The 21,344-nt window shown below is 45.2% G+C and overlaps 1 protein-coding gene across 1 annotated transcript; it reads left to right on the top strand.

Moving 5' to 3' along the window:
- The first annotated feature begins 1,109 nt into the window (after positions 1–1,109).
- Positions 1,110–18,936, top strand: slc1a9 (solute carrier family 1 member 9). The gene is made up of 11 exons (XM_069709078.1): positions 1,110–1,190; positions 8,924–9,082; positions 9,785–9,937; positions 10,514–10,767; positions 12,462–12,567; positions 12,675–12,801; positions 14,259–14,492; positions 15,006–15,200; positions 16,830–16,964; positions 17,085–17,517; positions 17,624–18,936. Exons 2-11 carry the CDS (start codon positions 8,929–8,931, stop codon positions 17,798–17,800), a joined length of 1,968 nt encoding a protein of 655 aa, XP_069565179.1. The 5' UTR covers positions 1,110–1,190; positions 8,924–8,928; the 3' UTR covers positions 17,801–18,936.
- Positions 18,937–21,344: the final 2,408 nt, after the last annotated feature.

Genomic DNA, 21,344 nt, shown 5'->3' with positions numbered 1-21,344 from the left:
CCTGAAATGCTCTTATATTTTTATTATACTTCCTCATGTCTTTGTGGTTCTCCTCCTCATGTCTTTGTGGTTCTCCTCCTCATGTCTCTGTGGTTCTCCTCCTCATGTCTCTGCCACGCTAGGTGCCGTGCAGGTTTCATGCCACACCGAGGAGTGTTATATGACATCATGTTTGACAGCTGAGACGCTGCAGTCATAAATCAGCCCCACCCCCACCTCCCCTCATTCTGTGTGTATTGATGAAGTGTCGCGGTTCACGGAAAGAAGCCGGACCCTTGTATGTGCAGTATGCAGCAGCTCCGCCCACGAACCTTCACGTTCCGCGAGGCCTCACCGACCGACACTGATACCTGTCAGATGTCCCTCACAGGGAAGCTGCAGGAATCTGCTCAGGAGCAGACTGGGATTTTCTTCAGAATCATAGCGCCCTCCTGTGGAAGGGAGGGTAATCATGCCGCTCGCACCACCACCTGCACCTGCACCACCACTACCACCTGCACCACTACCACCTGCACCACCACCACATGCACCACCACCACATGCAACACCACCACCACCTGCACCACTACCACCTGCACCACCACCACATGCAACACCACCACCACATGCACCACTACCACATGCACCACCACCATATGCGCCACCACCACATGCACCACCACCACATGCACCACCACATGCACCACCACCAACTGCACCACCAGCACCACCACCACCACCTACACCAGCACCACCACCTGCACCACCAGCACCACCTACACCAGCACCACCACCTGCACCACCACCTACACCAGCACCACCACCTGCACCACCACCTACACCAGCACCACCACCTACACCAGCACCACCACCTGCACCACCACCTGCAAGTTTTCACCTTATGATTATCACCGACAGTTTCCCTCTAACCTCGACAACAGAAAATGCGACCTGTGGTGGAAAGAAAGGAGTCAATGAGACAGAAAGCAGAGGGGTGGTGGGGTGGAGTGGGTGGGGTGGGGTGGGGTGGAGGATAGGGGGGTGAGGGGGCTCAGCACCAAGCTGTTGTATTAATCTGCAAATTTTCTCAGATGACGCAAGGACTGTGACTTCGCCTCCCGTCCCCTCGTTCATCGCCACATCCCTCCTCTCTCTCCGTGGTCCTCCCGATGCCTCACGCCTGTCGGACGGGAGACAGCGACACACAGCAGGTGAGCCGCCGCCTCCTTCTCGCCCTTCATTCATCCCATTCATTCGCTGCTGGGTTTGCAACCGCGCGTCACCTCTGACGGGGTGATTGTGATTCGCCCGGTGTCTCGGATTGGTCATTTGTGATTATTGCCATATTGTGTGTTAATTTCCCCAGAGAGCGTACCAGTATTATATTAGCGAAGTATTTAGTGCCTCGTAGATGTGTGTTTCACGTTTTTCCGAATGAGTGCTAAGTGAGAAAGATGCTGTACGACCGCACAGGTGATTTTCTCCTTTTGGAGCATTTGGATTTGTTTTATCAGTTATCGGTATTGTTTTATCACACTGACCTGCTGTCGGAGAGATTTAAAACTGGAATGAGGACTTTCCAAAACGGCTGTGGGCCAAAACTGGATTTACTGTACGGAGGGGAATGAGCTCTGTGAAACTGAGGAGCCACAGAGAAATTACAACGACAGACCAACAAGGGAAATGTTTTTTTGGGGTTTTTTAAATGGGAGAAAGCAAGAGTTTATAAATAGCGGAGATTTACAAGGGTGAAGAGAGCAGATGTGATAGACAGTCTGTGCTTAAGGAGTTCAAACAACAGATTAATACACTCAGATTATGCTCCGAGGGGGGCGGGGGGCTGTGTGTGTGTGTGTGTGTGTGTGTGTGTGTGTGTGTGTGTGTGTGTGTGTGTGTGTGTGTGTGTGTGTGTGTGTGTGTGTGTGTGTGTGTGTGTGTGTGTGTGTGTACATGAAGACTAAATCATGCACACACACTATTTTCTCCCACTTAAATTTCAATTCCACACAATCTCAAATCTTGACAACACACACACACACACACACACACACACACACACACACACACACACACACACACACACACACACACACACACACACACACGTACAGGATTCCCTTTCCTGGAGGCAGCTTCTTCCTCCTCCTCTTCAGACGTCCCTACAGCGCTGAAGAGATTCATCGATTAGTTAATCAATAAAAAAGGAATAAAAAAAAATGAAAAAAAAGGAATCATCAAAAAATGCTAACAAAGTTGATGGTTTTAACATCGTAGATGAAATATACAAAATAAACACTATGAAGGCACTACAATACGTTAATGTCATTGATAAATTCATCAGTTCCTTACCCTGAAGTTTATTCATGATTTCAGTTTTCTATTCAGCAAAAATGTCACAATATTTGAAGGTTATCTTTTTGTACTTTTGTCTGGTTGAAACCAAACATTTTAAGATGTCGCAACAAGTTGTATTTATTCCCTCTCCGGTCATTCTTATTAAACTCTTGGATGTCACTCATCACACATTTACCGTAATTCATTACACACAGATCTGTGAATATGCAAAATGGCCGCGCCTCCGTCTCCGCCCACCTCACCTATCTCACCTGCAGCGAAAAACCCGGTACGACCAGTTCGTGCAAGTTGGGAACGAAGTCCATTATTTTTGCGGCTCACGTCAGAGGCGAGCTGCAGGAAGACAGTAATTCAAAAGCGACGTAGCAAAAAAAAAAAAAAAAATCCCACAAGGCCCTGAAACAAGCCGAGTGTGTGTCCACATCCGACCCCACGAGTGCCGTCCTGATCTGACGGACCCTGACCTTCACTCGGGGTGGTGGGGGTGGAGGGGGAGAGGTTAACCCTCAGATCTGGTAAAGCCATCCACCCGACACGTGTTCGAAAGGCAGTTGTGCATATGTTGAAGGAATTACGTCCGGCTTTGCTTTTGCAGTTCACAGATACTCCGATGTGTGTGTTAAAGAAAGAAGAGCCGCATTCGTCCAGGGTTTCATCGTAGATATGTAGAATATGCGAGTCTGCAAGGAGAGAGGGAGCAATTCTTAATATAACCGTATAGATATGATTGTCACATTTTACATTTTGTCGGTGGAAGCAGAGAAGCACTTTCTATATCGCAAATGTTCAGGTTTGACGGCTGTGATCAAATCTGAATTTAGCCCTCCGTCGGATTTACACAGCTAGATAATTTCCGAAATCTATTTGATTAAAGATTTCAAAAATTGAACTGACATAAGTAAAGAAAGATATCTTTATGTTTGAGAAGTTTGGCTGGAGTTTTGCCAGATGGATGATCTATTTGCAGGGTAAATGACTGCTTGATTTTACTGATTAAAAAGGGAAAGGAGATTCCACTAACCAGTTCCTCGACCAGTTGCTGAGTTGAATAATTCAAACTACACCTGAGACGACTCGTCGATTCAATAATTCGCTTATTAGCTAATTCATCTCCAACTGAGAGTCTTTTTTTTTTTTTTAATTTTATCAAATGTAGCTTCTGAAATGTGAGAATTTGCTGCTTTTCTTTCATTTATGTGATATTAAACTGAATATCATTAATTATTTGGGACTGATTGGAGGAACAAAATGTTTAAGAACACTGCGTAAACGACAGAAAATCTGCAATCAGAAAATATACAAATTAAATACATATACTTCCGCTCTCAGTTGGAGAAAGTGTCAAAAACAAAATGTTGTGACGTTAAAAACAACACAGGTCCTTGGAACAACTTAAAGTATGTGTCAGTGCACATAATGCAAAAGAGTACGGGTCATGAATTTAATGATGTCACACACTGATACTAAATGTATGATAATCATACTCTTAAATCTCCATACTTGTTCCTTCCTGATAAACTTGTGATCCTAGCGTATCATGTAGTGTGTTGTAGCGCTGTAGTGTTGTAGTGATGTAGTACTGTAGTGTTGTAGCGTTGTAGTGTTGTAGCGCTGTAGTGTTGTAGTGATGTAGTGTTGTAGTACTGTAATGATGTGGTACTGTAGTGATGTAGAAATGTAGTACTGTAGTGATGTAGTGATGTAGTATTGTGATGTAGTACTGTAGTGATGTAGTAATGTAGTACTGTAGTGTTGTAGTGATGTAGTACTGTAGTACTGTAGTGTTGTAGTACTGTAGTGTTGTAGTACTGTAGTGATGTAGTACTGTAGTGATGTAGTGATGTAGTGTTGTAGTGATGTAGTGATATAGTACTGTAGTGATGTAGTACTGTAGTGTTGTAGTACTGTAGTGATGTAGTACTGTAGTGATGTAGTGTTGTAGTGATGTAGTACTGTAGTGATGTAGTACTGTAGTACTGTAGTGATGTAGTGATGTAGTACTGTAGTGATGTAGTACTGTAGTGTTGTAGTACTGTAGTGATGTAGTACTGTAGTACTGTAGTACTGTAGTACTGTAGTGATGTAGTACTGTAGTGATGTAGTGATGTAGTGTTGTAGTGCTGCGGTGAACATTATCATCCTCCTCTGTTGAACCGGGCTGATGGAGAGGCGACGGGGGGGGATTATATCTCGATCCCTTTGCAAAGCTCACACCAAACAATCAACCATTGGAAATAATCCTCTGAGACACACACACACACACACACACACACACACACACACACACACACACACACACACACACACACACACACACACACACACACACACACACACACACACACACACACACACACACACACACACACACACACACAATATATTACAACATGTATTCATAAAACACACACACACGCTCAGAGCATCTACACATCGAGGACTCTTGTTTCTTGTAAATCAGGAAATTTAGTGTGTTTTAATGGGAGTTCTTCACTTTGTTTCGACAGCAACAGTAAAACAGTCAGAAATGGGAGCAGCTGATTGGGTTAGTGGCCGTCAGGACATGATCCCATTCAGATGAAAAAGTACTACCAGTTCCCTGTTCTGTCATAGCTCACGTTTCCAGATTAAAAACAAACAAACCGTACCGTCATGATTTTTTTTTCCATTCGACTGAAACTTTAAAACCCGAAGATACTCAGTTTACGACAATATGACAAAGAAAAATAGCAAATCATCTCATTTTAGCTTGAAAAAAATGACTGGAACTACTAACCCATAATCAAATTGGTTACCTAATTGTAAAAACTTCAGTTAAAAAGTAGATTTAACATTTTAAAATGTGGCTTCACTGACACTGGATGTTTCCATCCGCAGCAGTTAGGGCTCATTTACAGTAATTGACGCCTGCTCGTCTTCTTCTGGGAGATTAACTCATCCCGTCGTCCTGGAAACCGTGACGATTAAGATGTGTCGCAAGTACATGAACGGCGTGCGGAGAAATTGCTTTTGTGATGATTGTTACGCACTGCATCCTCGCACATCTGATGGACTCCACACAGTTTCGTTTTATCCCGTCGCTTCTCCTTTGAAAGTCTCCGTGTCGTCCTGCCAACGGGGGGGTGGGGGCACTAACATGTGTTTCCAAAGATTCAAACCCCTCCCCACCCCCTCAACCCCCTCCCCGACCCCCACTCCGAGGCCGCAGCCTACCTAGCAGAGCAGTAATACCTGTGTCATGTAGCTCGGAAATCCAGGATTTACTGTAAGCTGCCTGACCAAACTGAATTTGCGGCATTTTTTATTATTAGGGATCCTAAGCAGTAAAGTGATGTAACAGCATGTCAAGCTGTTGCTCCCGATACTCCGTCCGTTTCTTGTATTATTAAATTTTTTTGGTTTTGGTTTTTTGGGCAGCATTTTTCTGGCAACGCACTCGAAACCCGATGTGTCAAATTCAACCTTTACGACGTCGTGAAACAGTTTCTGTTTTCATCAGTCGAAGAAAGGCCGGCCGGGGGAACGACCCCCGGTACGAGCCGGGTTCCTCGAGGCCAGCTACGTTTTGTCTCGCTGACGTTTCTTGGAGCAGGAAAATAATCTTGTCGGCTGTGGGAAAAGGAAGAGAGATTTGCAGCGCAGCCTTCAGCTCCTTGAGCGCGTCCTTGCAGCTTAAACTCCTCATCACAGCCCTTCCTTGCATGCTGTTGCTTCATTATTCCCCCCGGGCCTCCATCTGACCTGCTCAAAGAGAACAAAAGGTTTTAACATCCAGCTTTCCACCGCTGGAGAGGATGACGCTCCCCTGTTCTCACTGTGTTTTTAGACAACTTCAGGATTTTCCTTGTCGTATTCTTAACAACTAAGCAGTTTTTTTCTTCGTGTTACGTGATCTCGTTTTTTTTTTTTTTTTTTTTTTCAATTTTTGAATCTCTCACCCCTTTGCTCATCAATGACATCATCCACTCTCGCTCGTATTTGTAAAACTGAAAAGCATGAGGTCAGCTGACGTAAGAAGAAAACAATATCCATGCTAGGAATGACATATGGAATTGGAAAGAGGATTTGTGAAGACAATAACAGTGGGACACACACCCCCCCCCCATCCCCTCACCCCTCCTCCTCCTCTCCGTTACTAGGAGGATTATACTGCATCTCTGCAGTTGAAATTTGGCAGGACATTCTCCGCCCCTCAAAATATTATGTTTTTTTTTTCTATCACACTGCCGATCCGACTGCAGTCGTGCCAGAAAAAAGGGGAAGAGACGGTGGAGTGGAAGTCCGCTCTGCTTTTTGTTTTGTTTTGGGGGGGCGATTTGTGCACGACTGTACGCTGCAGAGAAAATGCGGATGACGGATTATAATCACGTCTGATTGCGATTGTCTCACCGAGTCAGACTGTTTGTAAATGTGACATTCACACCTCTTGACAGGGATTTGGCCGGCGCCGCTCTCCAGATGTGTTTACGTACGACTCGTGTTTAGAGATGAAGTTTCTCAGTTGAGTAAGAAATGTGTCGTGTTATTGGACGGCGGACACATTCGGACTCGTTGACTCTTTCTTTGCCTCCAAAGGACATTTTGAGCGCTTCCATAACACACACAGGAGCTCAAATAGACTTTTAGCACCTGTCAACCGCTGCAGTGTTGAACGTCTGCAGGTGTTTTACTGAAGGGACATTCAAAGAGGTGATTTGGCTTTAGGGTGAGTGTTTAACCTGATCTTTAAAGTGTTAATTGCACTTTAATGCATTAGGTTGTAAAGTTTTAGAGTCTAAACCAAATGTGCATCATTTTCTACATTTAATTGCATCATTTCTGATCCTTTGTGCTACTGAGCTACATTTAGACAGAAATGATATTTTATTTTAATTTCATCATCATCATCAGGTTGTTGTTTTGTTTTTTGTTTTTTTTTGCAATGTGGCAGTCAATCTGTCAGTCTGTCCATATTTGAACAGTATCTCAACAGCCATTGGATGAATGTTCATGACATTTGGTGCAGACGGTCGTTGTCCCCAGAGGATGAGGCTTAATCAAGTCTGCTGATCCGCTGATTTTTCATGTCACCAACATGACATTTTATGGTTTAGTATTTGTTCTGAGGTATCTCATCCACTGTTTGATGGATTGCTGTATAATTTGGTGCAGGTATCCATGGCGACCAGAGGATGAATCCTCATGACTTCGGTGTTTTCTGCTACTTTTTCTGTAGCAACACCGGGAGATCAAACTTTCGCTCGTCCTGCGAAGTATGTCCTCAACCCCCATGGACCGGAGTGTGTATCAGAAACAACCACTGTATTGTTGTAGTAAATTCTCCTAATAATTCCTGAGTTTTATTAAAAAATAAATAAATAAATAAAAAATTAAATAAAAAGTAACCCTCTACCCTAAACGCTTCTCCAACCTGATTCCTTTGGAGTGCAATTTTAAAGACTATTAAAAACACATGCTCCACCGTTTCCTGCTGTCCACAATACTGACATCAATTCATTATTGTTTAATATACCCGTTCCATCGATATATTCTATTTCTACTGCTTCCTCTCACCTCTCCTAGCTTTCTGCGAACACTGTAACTAAGACGACCAGGGCGTCCCTCGGACATCGATTCATGTCGGCGGGAGTGAACCTGTGAGAGCGTGTTTTTCCGCCGTTGAACATTTCGCCTGTAGGGGGCGCCTGTGTGCACTTGCTGCTTAGTTCTTTACACACAGGTGCCATTCTTCACCTTTCCCTTTGCTTGTCACTGCCTGTTACAGCTCTCAGTCGGCGAATTTGTGCGCCGAGACTCGCGTCGTTCAGTTATCATCTGCACGGAAATAATTATTGGAAATAAAATGATTTGCTCGTGAACAACGTGTCATCGTCCTCGTGCCATTTGGCATAAATTTGACGCCGTAGGATTTGGCGGTACATTCACCTTCACGGCGTCCAACACAGGGAGTCGCAGCATTTGGCCGAACAATGGTCAATTAACATTTACGTGGCTGGCACCACTTCAGTCCACTTTACCCATTAACCAACGTCTATAGTTGGGTTTCTCTGTATGATATTGTATTGTAAATGTGTTAAGTGCCATGAAATAAGCTGTGTTGTGATTTGGCGCTATATAAATAAAATTTAGTTGAATTTAATATGAATTTTACCTCACTCATCAGTTAAATCTAGTCCTCCGTTAGCCGCTCCTTATAATGTCGTATTTAAATTCTTGCAGTTTGTGATTTTTTTATTTGGAAGGACGATGTACAGATTACATCTGGAGTCCTTTCTCCACATCCTGTTTAGCCCTCGCCTGCTGTGTTTGGGTTGCCTGCAGTCATGAGGAACCCCAAACCAAACGCTCAAAGGACATTCCTGCAGCGTGAGCCGTGGGTGCTCCTCGGTTCTCCCCGTCACACCTTTTTTCGAAGAACAGAGTCGGCCGACAAGACGTCGACCCCTGCGGCAGCCGCGCCTTCGAGAAGACGTCTTCGCGTTTCGCACGAGCCTGCTCGACGAGCGATACGCTGTTGAAACCCCGTGTTCTGACCCGTGTGTGTTTCAAGTCACGAATAAACCCCCGTCTGCCCCACTTGTCTCCACAGGCAGGATGACAAACCAGCCGACAGCCAACCAGTCCAACACAAACAAGGAGAAGGAGAAAGAAGAACCCCAGCGAGATGACAACACTGAGGTCGGATATAAAGATGCCGGCCACTGCAGCCGCAACACCCACACCCTGCTGCTGGGCCTCACCGTCATGGGTACGCTCGGGGCCGAGGCTCTCCGGATCACCGCTGATTCATTCAAGCCATTTAAGACCCATAATCACCACATTAATTCCTTCTTGACTAGAATTAAATCCGAGGTCAGTTTTATTGTTTAAAAAATAGCCAATTTGGTGCTGCAGTAAATATTAACGTTACGAACTCCACCGTGTTTTTTCCCATGACACGACGAAGGCTTGTTTCATTAGCGTGCCTCTGTGAAAACGCTCTGGTATGTCTCTCCGCAGACGTGTTTTTTTTTTGTTTTTGTTTTTTGTCAAAAGAAAAATCCCTCCAAAAGTGGTGAAGTGTGTTATTTTTTTTATTTTTTGGTCTGTAATTCGTCCCCAGATTTAAACCCTGATATGAACGTGTTTACGTTACGGTAGATGACTCTCATTCGTCAGAGAGCTCTTACAAGACGGCCCTCCAAAAAAAATACAAAAATAAAATAAAGGCCAGCGAGGTGAAACTGAGGAAACTAAAACCGTCGCTGAGGTTTATATTTATGACAATTTGGCACCAAGTTTATCAGTCAAACCAAAACAACGAGTACCGAATGGTTTCAGAACTGAGTGTGGACTCAACCTGCTAACTTTTATATTCTCTCCGTGATATTATTTTTTTTAAATTTTGTTTTCATCCAAGTAGACATTTTAAATGTAAATTTTGAATAAATGATCTTTTTCCCCTCCTCAGGTGTCCTCTCGGGAATCGGGTTTGGGATGCTCCTGCGGTACATGCAGGTGACGGACAGCTCCATCCTCACTATGGTTTCCTTCCCCGGAGACATCCTCATGAGGATGCTGAAGATGCTCATCCTGCCTCTCATCATCTCCAGCCTCATCACAGGTGAGCTAAGAGTAACACTAATGCTGCTAATTGCTGACGTGCTAGTGATGCTACAAGTATTTGAAACTAACATACTAAACACACTATGTTACCTTGTGAATTGTACCGATGTAAAATATTAAAATGGAGCATGTTAAATGTCATCATATTTAGATACTAGTGGGTTAACTGCACATTAGTATGCTAAAAGATAAGTATGTTCAAAAATGTACCAATTTTTAATGGAAAAAAAAAATCTGGAAACAATTTAGTGGTTTACACAAAGTTTCATTATAATCCATGAAACTCACCACCATGAGGTTCTTGTACAAATTCAATTCTTTTAATTGGCTTTTTTTTTCCATTGTTTTTTATTACACAACAAGAACAAAACAAACATTTTGTGACAAAAGGGACGAACAAAGAAAGCGATGCTCCGTCGCTAAACATAAATTGCAGGAACATGTATTTTTGGGGAATCTGGGAAAAATGTGGTTCTTATACTTGTGGGCCTGAAATGATTACCAGAGCTCAACTTCCAGGAAAAACCCTTTTTCATTCACTTTGTGGACTCAAATCTGTCGGCTGTCTCTTCAGGGCTCGCCGGTCTGGACGCCCGCTCCAGCGGCAGGATGGGCAGCCGAGCCATGGTGTACTACATGTCCACCACCGTCATCGCCGCCATCCTCGGGGTCATCCTGGTGTTGGGGATCCACCCGGGGAACCCCAAGCTGAGGGGCGGCACGACGAACTCGGCGCCGAAGAACCAGGAGGTCAGCAGTCTGGATGCCTTCCTGGACCTGCTGAGAAACCTGTTCCCTGAGAATCTGGTCCAGGCCTGCTTCCAACAGGTACTGCCCACATCTGAACCACATCTGTACCACATCTGTACCACATCTGAACCACATCTATACCACATCTGAACCACATCTGAACCACATCTGAACCACATCTATACCACATCTGAACCACATCTGAACCACATCTGTACCACATCTGTACCACATCTGGACCACATCTGTACCACATCTGTACCACATCTGGACCACATCTGAACCACATCTGTACCACATCTGGACCACATCTGTACCACATCTGGACCACATCTGTACCACATCTGGACCACATCTGGACCACATCTGTACCACATCTGAACCACATCTTTACCACATCTGGACCACATCTTTACCACATCTGTACCACAAACTAAGTCCTCTACTAATACATAATAATCAATGTCCTTTAATAATGACGTGTCTTTGCTTTCCACTTCTGGACGTTCGGCTATAAATCTTGTCATGAAACCTGCATCTTGAAAAACAGGTGTTTTTATTTTGTATGGCTTTTAGTGTCCAGTGATGCTCAATGTTGTCTCAGGAGTTTTTATTCCTGCAGCAACAACAACTATCCGCCAGCTTAAGTGATAAGCTTATTCGGCTAGTTTGGGTGGAGCTCAGCTATGTGAATATATATTACGGTTTCACTTTCATTTTAGCCAAGCAGCTCTAAGAGGGAAAAAAGGTTGGAGACCCCTGTTCTACATCATTTTATTTGTATTTTCTTTATTGTTTTATTTCCTCAGATCACATAAACAAAACAAAAAAAAAGGCTGAAACCACAAATCTAAAGCTTCACAACAGGGGGACTCTGATGTGAGGTGGTTTTAACGTCCTGTTTATGTTCTCGTCCCTCGTTTTACGCCGTTCGCGGGTCTGTATAAGTTACCGATCACAGAACGAAGGAACACGCAGAGCTGTGATTCTCCAGAGAGCCTCGTTGTCTGCTCGCCGTTTTCTGCTCGTGTCCACCGAGCTGATGGATTCGACTCAAAAGAGAGAAAGTTTAGAAGTCTGATTCAGATGGAGCGGCCGACGCTGAAAAGTCATTGAAACAATGAAGGGATTGCTCAAAAATAAATCAATGAAATTCATATCTATAAATTAATAGATTTTTATTCATTCTGTATATCAATTTTGTAATTGTACATATGTTTGCTGTTTATTTTTTTTTTTATACTGTTAATCATGTCAACTTTCATTTGTTGTCGTGTGAACAACACCCCCCCCCCTCTTTTTTGTATTTTCCGTCCTGCGTGTGTCTGGATGAGAAGAAGTGATGGTCTTGTGTTTGACGTGGTGAGGGTCAGCCACTTCTGCTTCTGCTAATCTCTTTACATCCTCATTTACCACAGTAAAACATCTGCTGCCCCCCTCCTCCTCCCCTCTGAACCCTCCTCCCCCCTGTGGGTTTCTCTCTTTCTCTTTCTGTCCGCACCTCTGTTTTTTTTTTTTTTTTACTGCTTTCTTTTGTTTGTGCTCATCAGGGACTCGTTGAAGTGATAAAAGACATAAGTGCTTTTGCAGGAAGGAATCGTCCTTCAACCCTTTTTGTCTCTTTGTTGTCGTCATGTGAGAATCTCTCGTTCTCTGTTTGACTTTAAACAAAAGTCAGAAAAAAGTTGGTTCGCACACAATGGGAGTTGGGAAATGCTTCGGGACTGTGTGTGTTGTTTTGGCTGAACGTGTCTCTGTGTGCTCCCCTTCAGGTTCAGACGGTGCTGAAGAAGGTTCCCGTCGTGGCGCCGAACCAAACCGAGCCCATTTTAGTAAACAGGAAAAAACTGGAATACAAATGGGGCATGAACGTCCTCGGTGAGTCGATGACGGAGCTCGTGTCCAGTCGTCTCTTGCTGTTTGTTTGTTTGTTGTTGTCTCTGATAACCGTGTCGCTCCACCGCATGCTGCGTGTCTTCGTCAAGGCTTGATCGGCTTCTTCATCACCTTCGGGATCTGCATGGGCAGGATGGGCGAGCGGGGGAGGGTCATGTGCGAATTCTTCAACGTCCTCAATGAAATTATCATGACGATGGTTTCCATGATCATGTGGTCAGTGCCTGGCTTATTTTTTTTTTATTTTTTTTTAAATTTTTGTCCCTGTGTGTATTTTGTGTGTGTGTGTATTGTGTGTGTGTGTGTGTGTTGCAAGAATGTACAACATGTGTCTCTGCTTTTGCTCTGCATTGCTTTGACATTCTGGGGATACCACACACAGAGGTCGGCGCACAGACGGATCCGACCAGGACTGTGTACACGAGCCAAACTGTGGGTCGAGCCAAACTGTGGGTCGGACGGAGGAAAACCGAGGAGGGAAGAAGGGAGGAGGAAGAGGGAGAGAGAGTTGGTGAAGGACACAGACAGATGGACAAGAGAGGGAGAGAGAGGGAGAGAGAGGGAGAGAGAGGGAGGGTTTCCCCGGGACATGCTGGAGTCTGCGGTATGCTGAGGGAGTAGCAGGAGAACAATGTTGCTCCCGGGGGAGGCGGTGGGACCGTCTCCAGGATGAAATGGATCCACCGACGGCAGACGAGCCGCTTGGCAGCCGAGCGGGCCGGAAGAGGTGCGTGTGAGAGCGCCTCCCCTTCCACGCCTCCCCCTCCACGCCCCCCACCCCACCCCTCCACCCCCTCGGACGGACGTGCACGCCTTGAGGCTTCGCAGAACCCCCCGGGCCCGTCGAGAGTAGTGGCACTCAGGGGGGGGGGGGGGTTGGAAGAGAAACAGCAGGATGCTTGTCTCGCAGCTCTTCCAAGGCCATCTATATGTGCAGCTGGACACCAAAAGGAACCGAGTCCTCGTTTCGTATCACTCACTCAGTATAAACAGATGACTCACGGGCCCAAACACTGAGTCCAGTGTTTACAGAACCACGCACCATACAGAGCGCATCCATCAAATCATACAGCGCCGCATGCTCCACCAAACAACTGCCAAGCCGGGTGCCAGCTGACCCACTGCTTGCAGAGCGGGGTAACGGCTCCGACTCCGGCTGCGGCGCTTTAATGTCCTCATACAGCAGAGTGTATTCATGGAGGGGAACAACTGCGGTCCAACGCTGGAAACCAGAGATCCAAACATGTGTCACGTCCTGCGGGACAGAAAAGAGACTCCACTGACAGTGACTGAAGATTAATGAGTCACTAAATGTTTCACGAGGATGTTAAATAGAAATGGATCTTCCACATAATCTGCTTTCACGTGGGTTTTTTTTTTTTTTTGGGGGGCGGGGCGGCTTTTATACGAATGTAAATAAATGTGGGAAGTGTTTTGGTTTCTAAGATAAATAGAAAATGAGGAGAAAGAAGCAGCAGAGATGAAAGAGGGGAGGATGCCGTGTCCCCAGGTTCGTGCACGACCTGAAAACAAGTTTCCCAGGAGAGGACCTGAGTTAAACGTGTCCTAAGTACCACATGTGTATACAGATGCACGAAAGAGCCGCATGCTGGTGTGAATCTAGCCGTTAGTGTGAAGGGTCACCATCTCAGCTGCGGTGTTTTGCCCTCCAGGTACTCTCCGGTCGGCATCGCCTCTCTGATCGCCGGGAAGATCGCGGCCATCGGCGACCTGGAGGTGGTTGCCAGGCAGCTGGGCATGTACATGGTGACCGTCATGGTGGGCCTGATGATCCACGGCGGCCTGATCCTGCCCGCCATATTCTTCGGTATGACCAGAAAAAACCCCTTCACGTTCTACTCGGGAATCTTCCAGGCGTGGATCACGGCGCTGGGCACCGCCAGCAGGTATGACGGCCCCGCAGTGTGTGTGTGTGTGTGTGTGTGTGTGTGTGTGTGTGTGTGTGTGTGTGTGTGTGTGTGTGTGTGTGTGTGTGTGTGTGTGTGTGTGTGTGTGTGTGTGTGTGTGTGTGTGTGTGTGTGTGTATGTGTTTGTCAGACACACGTGTCCTGGAGGACGGTGTATATCCAGCCCGGCTCGGGTTGGTTTTCCCGGGAGAGTCTGAAGCCAACTGTCATTTTGGCACACCACCATCAGTGAATAATAACAATAATCCTATCAACGTTTTCTCTCTGATGATGATTATCACAACGAGCTCAGCACAATCCAACTCCTTTAATTCACATGTTGGAGGATAAAACAGCAGCAGGACGCCACCTTCCTCCTTCCTCCTCACCTTCCTATTCTACATCCATCATCAGACACTTTGATCCTGATACATTTTTTTTTTAATTCATAACTCCTCATCTCTTCTTCTGTCTCTTTTTTTTTGTTTTGGTTTGTTTTGTTTTGTTTTGTAGCGCGGGGACGCTGCCGGTCACCTTCCGCTGTCTGGAGGAGAACCTGAAGATCGACAAGCGCGTGACTCGCTTCGTGCTGCCCATCGGCGCCACCATCAACATGGACGGCACCGCGCTGTACGAGGCCGTGGCGGCCATCTTCATCGCCCAGATGAACGACATCAACCTGGACACCGGACAGATCATCACCGTCAGGTAGCGCACACGGCAACGTTTTCTTCTTTTTTTTTTTTTTAAATGTTCATTTATGAACTTACGCCAATGAAATTATAGGCAAAGTCCATTTTGGCTCGGCTGCACCATTAGCAGCACCCACCTGCCATAATGTCAGCATTTTGATTGGCCGTTGCGTTTGTCCGTTTTAAGTTTTACGCAAAAACATTTCCCACGTAACGCTGATTGTAGATACTCATTCACACTCACAGCGGGTCTCCGCAGAGACGAACCGGAGCTCCGGCGTGAACGCGGCGGGGACGCTGCGATGAAACGCTTTAGTCGGATGGGAACCAGCCTTCTCCGGTCCAAACGACGCTCGCAGCACTTTGTTTATTGTTCCGTTCCATCAGCTGTTTCCCACCAAATTCCAAAATCTAATTTCCCCCCGAAAACCCCAAAAAGAAGTTGTGCGGCTGTGGTAACATCTGCGGTTAGTTGTTGGAAAATAAAATCCATATGTAGCTGCGTAAATCTCCCGCAAGGGTGACGATTATCGCCGCAGTTTGTCAGGAACGATTAAGATGTTGCGGCCAGCGGGAAGACGATAATCGCTCTAATTACAGACGTAACGCAAGCTGCGTTATTATGAGCATAGAACAGCACAGTTATAATAAACACCATTAATACCACCACAGTTATAATAAACAGCATTAATACCACTACAGTTATAATAAACAGCATTAATACCACCATAGTTATAATAAACAGCATTAATAACACCATAGTTATAATAAACAGCATTAATAACATCATAGTTATAATAAACAGCATTAATAACACCACAGTTATAATAAACAGCATTAATACCATCATAGTTATAATAAACAGCATTAATAACACCACAGTTATAATAAACAGCATTAATACCATCATAGTTATAATAAACAGCATTAATAACACCATAGTTATAATAAACAGCATTAATACCACCATAATTATAATAAACAGTATTAATACCATCATAGTTATAATAAACAGCATTAATACCACCATAATTATAATAAACAGTATTAATACCACCAGCTGCTGGTTAAACTGAACATCAGACCGCAGCTGGTGGTTTTTTACATCTACAGTCTGTAAGTCCATGAAGTCGAAGTGGTGTTTAAGGTCTCTTTGATTCACTCCTAACGGGCCGTGTTGGCAGACGTTTCGACCCACTGAGCTGCTGAATCAGCAGGAAAGGCACCAATGAATTGGCTGTTCGAGGCAGTGAATCAGGTATTTCCACTGTTAAATGTGGTTTCACTGCTGCTTTTTCTGCTGGTTTGAACACAATAGAGTTTTATTTGCAGTCCATTTGACAGAATCTAAAAATTCCCTTTTACTTTTTATCATCAGCTTTTATTCTGATATCGTTTGTGGCTTCACGCTTTGATGCCGTCGTCTTGAAAAGCCCGAATTCGCCAATTCCGCAACGATTCAGCAAAAATGTGGTGCAAATGAAAAAATTTTATGAGACTTCTCAGCCGGTGATCTCCCCGGCTGCACGGTGGCCGCAAGCCGCCGTCGGTTTAACTGTTAAGGAGGTGACGCGAGGTAATGAAACACATGCCAGTCAGTCATCCAACCAGCTCCGTTCCTCCTCCTCTTCCTCCTCCTCCTCAGTATGACCGCCACGCTGGCCAGCGTCGGAGCCGCCAGCATTCCCAGCGCCGGCCTGGTGACCATGCTGCTGATCCTGACGGCGGTCGGCCTGCCCACGCAGGACATCAGCCTGCTGATCGCCGTCGACTGGCTGCTGTGAGTCACGTTGTCCGTTGACCTCTGCCCGACCCCAAAGTAAAAGACCTGAAAGTTGGAACTAAAGTCCAAGGGTTTTTTGTTTTTCCCCGCTGACACCGCTGCTGTTTGTCCGCCCAGTGACAGGATGCGGACCTCCATCAACGTGGTGGGCGACTCGTTCGGCGCCGGCATCGTGGACCACTTGTCCAAGGCCGAGCTCGCCGAGCTGGACGCGGCGGAAATGCAAATCCTCCCGCCGGAGGAGGAGCTGGACTTCATCCCGCCGCCGCCCCTCTTCACCGAGATGGACCTGGTGGAGGCCCTCAGGCCGCCCGAGCTGCCCCCCCGCTCTCCCCGCCCCCCCAAACAGAACCACCACGTCCACTCCCAGGCCCACTCCGTCACGTACTCGCCGTCCCGCTCCGTCCGCTCCCCCTCCCCCCGCTCCGTCCGCTCCCCCTCCCCCCGCTCCCTGTGCTCCCACTCCCCCCGGCCTTTCCGCACCCACTCGCCGCGCCTCCTCCGCCGGACGGAGCCGGGCTACTGCGCCCTGCCCAGCCACGACAACCAGGTACGGACCTCCTTCATAACAAACACACACAGGGGCTCATCTGAATCTTTTGCAGTCCGGGTTTGATTGATAAGACGACCCCCCCCCCCCCCCCGTCCCCCACCAGGTCCCCACGCTGCCGCGCTGCTACCGAGAGCGCGACCGGGAACGGGAGCGTCTGAGGCGGGAGAGCGAGACGGAGGAGGACGAGGAGAGGGCGCTGGGGGAGGTGAGCGACGGCGAGGAGAGCGACGACACCGCCTATGACCGGAGACACGCCCTCCCGCAGAGCGACCTGCCCTGATTGGATATCAGCAAACCGGATCGACGAGCTTAAAAATGCTAAATATTGTCACGACGACGTCCCGTAACGTTCCTGAGAAGAAAAAAAAAAAAACGCCCTTAAAACCAGACTTCTCGCTCTTCAAAATACAAAAGCTCGATGAAAGAGTTGTCGCTCTTTCTTCTTCATCATCTCCAAACCTCGAAATGCACCTGAACGTCTGCTCAGTCCACTCGTTTAGTTTCTTCTTCACTTCTTACTCCGTCCTTTGCTTTCTTTTCGAAGAGAATTACTTTCACATGTTAAAGGGAAAGTTTCACATTTAGAGAAATATTTGCTTTCTTTTTGGAGTTTAACTTTTGTGTTAGCTTAGCTTAGCACAAAGACTGAAAACAAAGGGAAACAACTAGCCTCGCTCTGAAGGTAAAGGCGTCTTATTACCAGATTCCTCTTGTTTGTTGTGTTAAAATGACGACCTGCTCTGTTACTGGATGTTTTGTGCTTCACTTGTCGGTCCCGACAGAAATAATCCAAACTCGGCATTTTTGTTCTGCACTTATGGATTCATCAAACAAAAGGGGCGGCTGGTAAATGGTTTTGTTTTTTGTTTTTTGTCACAGTACTTTTGGGCATAGCCAGGCTAGCTGTTTAAATCTTTATGCTAAGCTACGCTAACTGGCTGCTAGCTTCATATTTACAATAGAAATATGAAAGTGATTTTTCTCGTACAACTGCATGTATTTTTCTCAAAATGTTGAACACCGACACAGAAAGAAACAACCAATCAGACCCCCCACCCCCACCCCCACCCCTCCTCCTCCCGCCCCCCTCCAACAGCAGTCACTATTGATGTTAATATTGTCTATATTATCTATGGTTTGTATCTTCTCGTTGTGGTCTGGTTGTGTGAAACGATGAATATTAGGCAAGACGCTGTTTTTAATTTCGTCGTATGTTATTATTTATTGTCATTTTTTTGGGCTTCTTAATCACTGTAAAATCATTTGACCAGTCGTCCTCTGTCCCGCTGAATTGCCTTTCATTTCAAAACTAAAGTTAATCTACTGCCTCCCTGCATCCTTGAAGTCTTAATTCAGATTCACAGCTCCGAGGTTGTGTGCATATTGTATGTAATAAAAAAAAATCTTAAAGATTTATTTAAATTAACTGCGATTCCTTCTGTGTTTTTTTGTTTTTTTGCTTGTTTTTTTCATCTACTGCTTAGGTTTCTTGTACAATCTGCGGACGGATTTGCGGCCCGAAAGGGGGCCACGGGTCAGTGTTTGATGACCGGGCGAAATCAAAAGATGTTACTGGATGGTAAACGGTAGCAAAAGACACAAACATGGAAATGCTGTGATGAGACAAAGACACACAACAGAGATACCAACACACGTAATCCTCTCAAAGAAGAGTGTGTGTGTGTGGGGGGGGGGGGGGCGCTGGCAGCAGATGGCCAGAAAGACGTCAATCCTTTTCATTCTTCCCAGACAGCATAAGGGCACCGGTGGGTAATTGCGGGCAGGACTGACGTCATCGCTGCACGTCAGAGCGACGGGGAGGAGGAGGAGGAGGAAGAGGAGGAGGAGGTGAAATGAAAACAAAAAATACAAACTTTCTGTGTGAAATCAACATTTGTGATGATTGACTGATGGCGATCAGTGGAAGGAGGCACTAAGATACTAGAGATATCAAACCATCTGAGGCAGGTCAGGTCAGGAATTTAATCACTGCTGCAAGGAGTGTGTGTGTGTGTGTGTGTGTGTGTGTGTGTGTGTGTGTGTGTGTGTGTGTGTGTGTGTGTGTGTGTGTGTGTGTGTGTGTGTGTGTGTGTGTGTGTGTGTTCTTGATCTGCTCCAAAACCTTCTCTGATTTCTTCACAGCCTGAACAGATTCTCCAGTCTTATCTCCGTTATCATTTCCAAACAACAAAGATTGGAGGCTGAAATTTCTATGAATGGTTGGAAATAGACCAAAGACAACATATCAAATGTTAAAACTGAGAAATTTTATTGTTTTATAAAACAAATATCTGTTTATTTTGAATTTAACGCCAGCGAGAACTCTGTAAAACGTTGTGCCAGGTCGTGTTTACCACCGTGCTGCATCACCTCTTTTAACAACACTGTAAATGTGTGGGAACTGAGGAGTTTTGAAAGTAAGACGCTGTCCCATTTTTGCTTTCGTCTTTGGTCTTTTTTCAATGCAAATCATCGCATTCTGTTTATATTTACGTTTGACACAGCGTCGCGACTTTTTGTAAAAGATTGATTGTTTCAACTGTAAGTTAATTATGTTATTGATTTAATAGCTCAGTTGGAGGCTTTGGAGAGCACAAGTGAAACTTTCATTGAGCTCAGTTGTTAAACAGAATGTTTCATACGTGATGAAGATAAATGGTTTGACGGTTAGATAATACAACCGGCCGACCTTTCTGACCCAGAAACTCAATCTCATCCCTTTTGTTCGGATAACATGGAAAAAAAACAAAACAATATAATGTAAGTCATCTGAGTCATATGGCCCCAATCAGCAGAATCATTTCAAGATGACAGATGATGCGTTCAGGCTCTCCGAAAGTCTCTGATGTCATAAATCTGATGCACAGACAGTGAGACGGACGACCCGGTTTGAGCAGAGCTGCTGTTTCAGAACTCAGTGTGACATCTAGAGGCCAAAACACGAAGTGCAGGAGAGCTGCAGTCACGTGGTGATAAAATAGGACCTTTATTAAGTAAAGAAAGACGTACACATGTACATGGAGAATAAATGCAGGTCACACGACATCACGCAGTCAAAACCGATTTTTAAAAAGTTTCTTTTAAAGAATCCTGAAATACACTTTTAATGGGAAAAAAACAACTTTTTTCCCTATTTAGGAATTCACTTCCTTTGGACTTTAAAAAAAATGTCCTCACCTGCCACAGTTCGCTTACACTCATAGTAACAATAATTCACACGCTACAAAACATGTTTTAAAAATCACCAAATAAAATAACCCACTTGTCTGTTTATTCCAAACATGGATATTTTGGACAAAAAAATGGCTATAATAAATAAATAAAATACATAATTATACTAGTACAGGCCCTGATGTTGAGAAAAAAACGTGTTTAAGTTATTGGGGGAACACTTGAAATTTTAAAGACTTTATCACACTGACGTAAATGTTCTGTATAACTGATCCTTATTGACAAGTAACTTTCTCTACGTTCACATTTCTGTATCGTCTCACTATAAATAGTCAAACATCAAAGAATCAAACAAACAAATAGCTGCATGTGGCGCAAAGATTTCTGCACATCTCGGATTTTACTACTAAACACGTATGTGAACATTATAATTCAGTTAAAATAATTATTTAATGTCTATATTTCTTGTATTTTTCCTCAGGTTTTTTTTTTTTTTTTTCCTTTAATAAAACCCTCACTACACATATTACTTTGCATGTGTGAAAAATAAACCTTTAAATCATCGATCAAAACTGGGCTGGAGGAGCGAGAAGTGGAAGCAAACGGCCCGAACGGAGGATTATCAGAATACCAGGGAGGTGACAGAAGGCTGC

The sequence above is a fragment of the Brachyistius frenatus genome, unplaced genomic scaffold (genome assembly GCF_029030835.1).
Source record: "Brachyistius frenatus isolate BFR_SWC_R1_liver_20210118 unplaced genomic scaffold, ASM2903083v1 Contig_80, whole genome shotgun sequence".
Taxonomy (NCBI): Eukaryota; Metazoa; Chordata; class Actinopteri; family Embiotocidae; genus Brachyistius; species Brachyistius frenatus.
Note: the sequence above shows the minus strand (reverse complement) of the source record. Positions and strands in the feature narration are given on the sequence as shown.